Genomic DNA, 6,856 nt, shown 5'->3' with positions numbered 1-6,856 from the left:
TTGCTGAACTTTCCCTCTGAACAAGGAACACAGTCGAAACAACACTCAGGTTCCCCTTTCTTGTGGGCCATACGAGTTCCTGGAGGGCAACTCTCACTGCACACTGACCTGGGGGGCTGTGTGATGACAAATATATCTGTTTTATTTTACATGTATTAAGGAAAAAGTAGGATAGCGTCTTTCAAGATGTGAACACTAGCCTGTTTGAATACAAAGTTCCAGAAGATTTTGTTTTCGTCAATCATGAGCTCTTCATCACTTTTGGCTGACCTCTTAACCTCACCAATATTTTGAACTTTAGTGCTTCCATCAGAAGCCACACCCACATGATGTCATAGATGGGTAAAGCATCACCGTTTTCATCAAATGAAACTTGATCACTAAACGATGTGGTAAAGTTGACTTTTTCCAAGTAAAACATGAGCTAGAGATAGACATGAGAGATAATGTTAACATACAATAAAGTGTGGAAATTTAGGCAAAACCACTTACCAGAATTAATGAATGAATTAAATAATTTTTAAGTAGCTATGGTCAAAATAATAAGTCTGCAATCAATGGATTAATTTCTTACATATAAATACAGAATACAGAAGACAGCTTTGTTTGCATTCGCCGGTTGTACGTATTAGATTAGGCTACATTCAATTTCTTTGGCTTGTGTTGTTTTGGTTTTTTTTTTTTGGAACTTTTTGCCTACCATTGTGGCTCTCAAGCGTAAGTCAGGTTATTCTAATATTTCTATGTCCAAGATTATGAGGTTACCACTGGGCTAGGGTAGGTGAGTGACATAGATACTTATGTCCAGTATATTAGCTCCAACTTATGTCGAAAATTGAGTTATGTCGCACTGTAGTAATGGAAGTCATTTTTATTTTTAAACTAATTTGGTCAAGATTTTTAAACTGCAAACTAAGGATTAAATGCTACAACTTAGTAAATAGTAAGGTGAGAAAAAGTAAAAATGTTAATGAAGAGAAAACTGCCAACACACCTGCCATGGTTCCAGTCCTTGTAATTGAGCACAGGTGTCTCCACTGAAAGGTCCTCTCCCTGGCTCACACTGCAGCATGTCATCAAGAGCATGTGCCAGAGCATACACAGCCTTATACACATTATACTCTGGTCTGAGGTCTGAAACATCAAAAAACTCTTCCTCCAAAACAGTCTCAATAACTTCCTGTCCAGTGCACAATTGTCCTCCAGTTTCAAGCCAACCTTCTGGAGGTGGAGCAAATCTACACTTAAAAATGTGTTCCCAGAACTGATTCACCTGGAAAACAATAAGGATGTTATGTTATTTCACAACATAATATAGACTGTAAAATAATGCTCTTGTAATAATAATAATAAACAAATAATGACATGACTGTTACTGTTAGGTTTCTCACCATGTTATATCCAGAAGTGTTGTTCTGTTTTGGGACAGGACGTATTTTCAACAGAAAATTTCTCAGGCCTGAGATTTCTCCTCGAGGGATAGCGATGCCCAGAGTTCCCCCGAGGTATGGCATGAAGTCTGAAGTCTGTAGCTCAGCAACTGAAGTCCAGGCTTCACTAGCCATCCACTGAAGGCCTGTCAAGTTCTGCCTAACAACCTGTTAATTTCAATATTACAAATATTTAAATTGTCCTGTGGCACTTATGCAGCACAGTTAAATAGCACTTCATGTTTATGTATGTGTGAAAACCTGTTGATTCTAATTTGTTTTACTACCAACTTTATTCTTGGTAAAATTTCACAGTGAATTTTAGACAAACATCAATTCTGTTTTTATAAAGTACTTTTTATCAGAACTCACCTCTGCCATTAGGTTGAGTGTGTGGCCTTTTACTGCAAAAACAATGACAACACTAGCAGTAGATTTCCTAATCACATTAACTATTCTATTCAGTTCAGCTCTGTTGTTTCCCAAAGGTAAAACTTCAATGTAAGCCAGACAACCTCCTGCAATTGGACCCAAGTCAGAGAGAAAGGCTCGAGCAGCATGGACTCCATAGTCATCATTGCTAATGAGCAGACCTGCCCACGTCCAACCAAAGTGTTTTAGAATCTGAATCATTGCACGGACCTATGTGGACACAGAAAAGAGGAGTCAGTTGAAAAGCTGTAATGGTTTTTAATAAAAATCATATATTTACCTGAAATGAATCACTGGGAATTGTCCTAAAAAATGATGGAAACTGTTCTTGGTCGCTTAGACAGGAACATGTGGCAAAATAACTGACCTGAGGAAAAACAGACACAACACGATTTTATTAGCAAATAATTCTTCTCTACAATGCATTTAAAGTTGAATGACTGTTACACTTACCAGAGGCACTCTGTACAAACCCACAACTGTGGAGATGGCAATAGAAGAGGTAGAAAAAGAATCACCAACAATCCCTAGGACTGGAAGACCTACACAAGTCTTCTCTGATATCATCTCTCCTGCTTGACCACTGATTAAGGACATTGCTGCACGGAATCCTTTTGCCAATTCATTGCAGTTATCATACAGACTGTATCCCAGAGTAACATTAGAGAGCAGGTTGGGGTTTCTGTTAATCTCATCAATAGCAAAGGCCATGGTCTGAGCCTGTCTGAATCCTGAAGGATGAAAACTAACACAATAATACAAATTAAAATGATAATGACAATAAGGTGTGTATATGTTCATATATGTATATTTATTTACATATGAAAACAAAACATGTACACATATATAGACTTTAAAAGCAAAATGCAAAGAAATGTTTAAATAAATAAGATGAAATTATTGTAGTTTTTCAGCCATACACTCACCCATAGCAGACAGACTCCTGTGGCTCTGAGGTAAAAGACAGGTCAGGAACAGTAGAAAAAACATTGACTGAAAACAATCCTCCTAGAATTACATCTCCTGTCTGGTGAATCCCATTCAGGTTGAACTGTCCTTGTAACTGACAGGTGAATGAATACAGAGAGGGAAATCTAACTGTGAAAACACAGACATAGATTAATACAAAACTCATCTCTTGAAATGATACCATGGCTTTTCTTCACTTCTCCCTTCCACCATGTGGTGGTGTATCACTGTGTAACACTATTTATTTGATTTGAGCTTCCCAACATGTTGTTTCACTGAGGCAATTTGATCCACCTGGGAGAGGCTTTTCAGGGCTGCACCTTGAAGGTGAATCAACATGATTCACTCTTCTATGGTTTGACAGTGATGTCTAAAAGGTCATCAGAGGTCATGCTCCTGTGCTTTTAAAGTAAATTTACAAATACTTCAATTCAATTTTACCAGTAATGTGTGTAAATGGTGAAAATAAATTTGTGGAAATTGAATTGACAATTTCCAATTTAAAAATGACCCGGATGACTGAGAACCCACACAGACTCTTCACAAGGGTTGGTTTAAACGGTGTTAAAGTCAACATCTGCTTGGTAAGATGGCAGATTTTACTGAACTAATCCCAATTCTCTTGGATAGTCATACCTCAATTCACAAGATGGTGTTTCACTCTGGTACAACTGACATCATGTCCAGGTTTTCTACTTAACTTCATTATGACCTAGAGTCTCTGACCGCTGCTGTTGAATGCCTGGGAAAGTCCAACTCCTACTTTAAGAAAGAACGGAAAGTGAACTTCTTGTTATTGTGACACAGCACACCACTGCACCCCACTGCACACAACAAAATGTGACCTTGTAGCAGGACGAAGAAAGCACAGGATTCAAGAGTGGCTTTGAACACTTTCTTATGAGAGCACAGAACAACTCTACTGTCTAACGACTCAGCGCGCCAAAATACGTATAAGCACCGTAACCACGCCCCCAGCCCACAGTCCTGTAGGGTGAGAGGCATCCCTTGTCATTCTTACCATTGTTGACAGGTTCAGCAAAATAGCTCATTTTGTGGATGTGGTTTCGGACCAAGGGGCCCCAGTTCACTTCAGTTTTCTGGAGAGAGTTCTGTTCACTGATTGGTGCTACCGTGAGTCTGTCCTCTGGGTTCCATCCTCAGTCTAATGGGTAGACCAAGAGGGGTTAGCCAGACTTTTAAAACAACCCTTCGCTATATTACATCTGAGCACCCCTTCGCCTGGTTTGAATGTCTTCTGTGGGTGGAATATGCATACAAAACCTTAACCAGTCCGGCAACAGGACTCTCCCCTTTTCAATGTGCCTATGGTTATCAGCCTCCTGTCTCCCCTTCTCTGGAGAGGGAGGTCACCTGCCCCTCTGTTCAGTCTTTTATTCGTCCATGCAGAAGGACCTAGTCCCGATCCCATATTGCACTGTTAAAAGCCAAAGGAAAATACACGGTCTATGTTATTCTCTGCTGGTCTAAGGCACCCACCTATGCCATGAGGCAGAGGGTGTGGTTGTCCACCAAGGATCTTCTTCCTCGGACTGGCTCTAGGAAGTTAGCCCCCAGATTTGTTGGTCCATTTCCTATTGAGAGAATCATCAGTTCAGTAGCTGTCCAGTTAAGTTTGCCTTGGACTGTGAGACTCCACCCCACCTTTCATGTTTCCCGGATCAAACCTGTTCTGGAGAGCCCTCTCTCTCCCGTCACACCCCAGCTGCCTCCTTGTCGCCTGAATGACGGGGGACTAACATGCACTGTCCGACACATTATCCACTCCCGCCGAAGAGGAAAGGGCCTCCAGTCTTTAGTGGAGTGGGAGGGGTACAGCCCAGAGGAGAGGTCATGGGTTCCATCCCGCCACATCCTAGACAAATCCCTGATCCGGGAGTTTCACCAACTCCATCTGGAACAACCAACACAACCCTCCCACCCTCTGCACATTCCAAGCAGGAGCAGCTTGGCCCGTTTTGATGGCAACTTGTTTGAGGAATACTGACTGTACCTCATACTCTCTGGGTGTGCTGGCTGGCCCCCTCTTCTTGTTCTTGGGATGTCAGGAGCTGTCTTTGGGGGAGGAGGATTCTGTCATGCTTGCTGCAGCGCAGCAATCAATAAGATCAACTTTACCTGTGTACACCATTCTCACTTTCAACTTCACCGGCTTTTACTGATGATCTGGCAGCGTATTTAAGTGGTGGCCACACTCTTCTCTCTGCCAGATCGTCTCATCATGTCATGGAGGCTGCATGTTTTCGCCTCGGTTAAGTTGTGGATTTCCTGTTTGATCATCATGACGATCCAGGTCATGCTGCTCTGCTTCTGAATCGGCCTGCTTCTTTTCTATCCAGAGGGAATCTGCCACGGTGGCATCACTCCCGAGGGAGTTCCCAGTCTAGAGCAAGTTGTTACGCCACTCGCTGGGATCCAAGCGATCCAAAATTACTTTTATTAAAGAGACTTTCATATGTTCCGAATGGAGACTCCTTTGTTTAAGAGACATTCCTATACTCCAAATGGAGAGACTTCCTCTGCAGACAAAAACATTTTGTTTTTGACTGCTCATTGGCTGCAGTAACCTTTGTTGGATTTCTGTTTGTGTCTACTGAATTACCACAGTAAACTGACTGTAAAACAAACCCATTTCCTTCTTTATCTCCGTGTACTGTATTTATATCCAAGCCTGTAATTCCTGACAAGCAGGCTCATTCGCGGACAACCCATCACTGTGGGGTTGAAAAGTTCGATAAATTGCATACCAATAAGTATCATATGTTAGCAGCTGTGACTGCTAACATATGATAAAATAAACTACTCTATTTTGGGACAAAAATGAAATAAATAGGTTTTATTTCAAGCTTCAACAGCACCACATTCTTCATATTTAGAATTGCAGTTAAAAATGAGCAAACTAAAATAAAATGCATTTAAATAAGGTATTCAAATGTATTTTCCAAATCCACAGTGAGCCACAACAGTGAGATGAAAAACATGCGGTGGTTTCTGATGGTTTCACAGGATGAATGTAAGTCAAAGTGGTGTCCCTCTAAGCTATTTTTTTCCCTATTTACCATTTTATAATATGCATTTGATACAAGAGCAAACTCCACAATTACCTTCGCTAACACAGTGGTAACTTAATAATATAGGATATAAAAAGATCGAAAGAGTCTGGCAAATGAAAAGTAAACTGTCTTCTGCATGTAGTGCCGCATGACGACCCATTTGTCCACTCTGCTCACCAAATAGTTACCATGGAAAAAGTTGGTGAGTTTTAACTCTGTATGCTGGAATGACAGAGACGTATTCACAAAATGCCATAGATCAAAGACGCCATAACTCGAGGACCCTTGTATATATTATATTTATTTTAAATTGACAAACAGCAAATTGTTATGAACTTTGTACTCCTAATTATGTAATATCAGTATTGCACCATTACAGTATGTTACAATTGATTATTGTCTTTGACCCATTATGGCTTTCTTTGTGTTTCTCTCTGGTCTAAATAGGATTATATAACATTTGGGTCCAAACAGTGCCACCAGTAGGCCAAAACTAGAGGCAAGAATGGCAAATACCTCTACGGCATCTGCATATTTGCCTGGTGAGCTGATATAGGCAGGAACAAAGGCCACCCACACTGCACAGAAAATTAGCATGCTGAAAGTAATGAGTTTAGCTTCATTAAAGCTGTCTGGAAGATTTCTTGCCAAAAAAGCTAATAAAAAACTAAGCACTGCTAGTAAACTAATGTAACCAAGCAAGATTCCAAAACCAATAGTTGAACCAATGACACATTCATACACTATCTTGTTACTGTAATACTGAGTGTTTTTATGTGGTGCTGGTGAAGCCAAGACAAGCCAGACAGTGCAGATTACAGCTTGAAAACATGTCAGAACAAGAACTGTTCCTCTTTGCTGAACGGCACCAAACCACTTTAAACTGGCCTCAGCTCCTGGTTTGGAGGCCTTGAAGACAGCAAGGACGACCATTGTTTTCACAAGAATACA

General features: G+C 40.7%; 1 protein-coding gene across 1 annotated transcript in view; it reads right to left on the bottom strand.

Moving 5' to 3' along the window:
* The window catches only part of LOC107988472 (extracellular calcium-sensing receptor-like), a 4,222-nt gene extending 1,110 nt beyond the window's left edge, over positions 1-3,112 (bottom strand). Inside the window, 9 exon segments of the mRNA XM_025055241.1 lie at positions 10-116; positions 201-313; positions 316-424; positions 995-1,273; positions 1,392-1,598; positions 1,803-2,072; positions 2,143-2,229; positions 2,316-2,607; positions 2,789-3,112. Of these exon segments, the coding sequence (XP_024911009.1) occupies positions 10-116; positions 201-313; positions 316-424; positions 995-1,273; positions 1,392-1,598; positions 1,803-2,072; positions 2,143-2,229; positions 2,316-2,607; positions 2,789-3,015 (1,691 nt within the window). The 5' untranslated portion in view covers positions 3,016-3,112.
* Positions 3,113-6,856: the final 3,744 nt, after the last annotated feature.

Source organism: Cynoglossus semilaevis, chromosome 4 (assembly GCF_000523025.1).
Source record: "Cynoglossus semilaevis isolate Cse_v1.0 chromosome 4, Cse_v1.0, whole genome shotgun sequence".
NCBI classification, from domain to species: Eukaryota; Metazoa; Chordata; class Actinopteri; order Pleuronectiformes; family Cynoglossidae; genus Cynoglossus; species Cynoglossus semilaevis.
The sequence above is the reverse complement of the archived record's forward strand: the minus strand, read 5'-3'. Positions and strand labels throughout refer to the sequence as shown.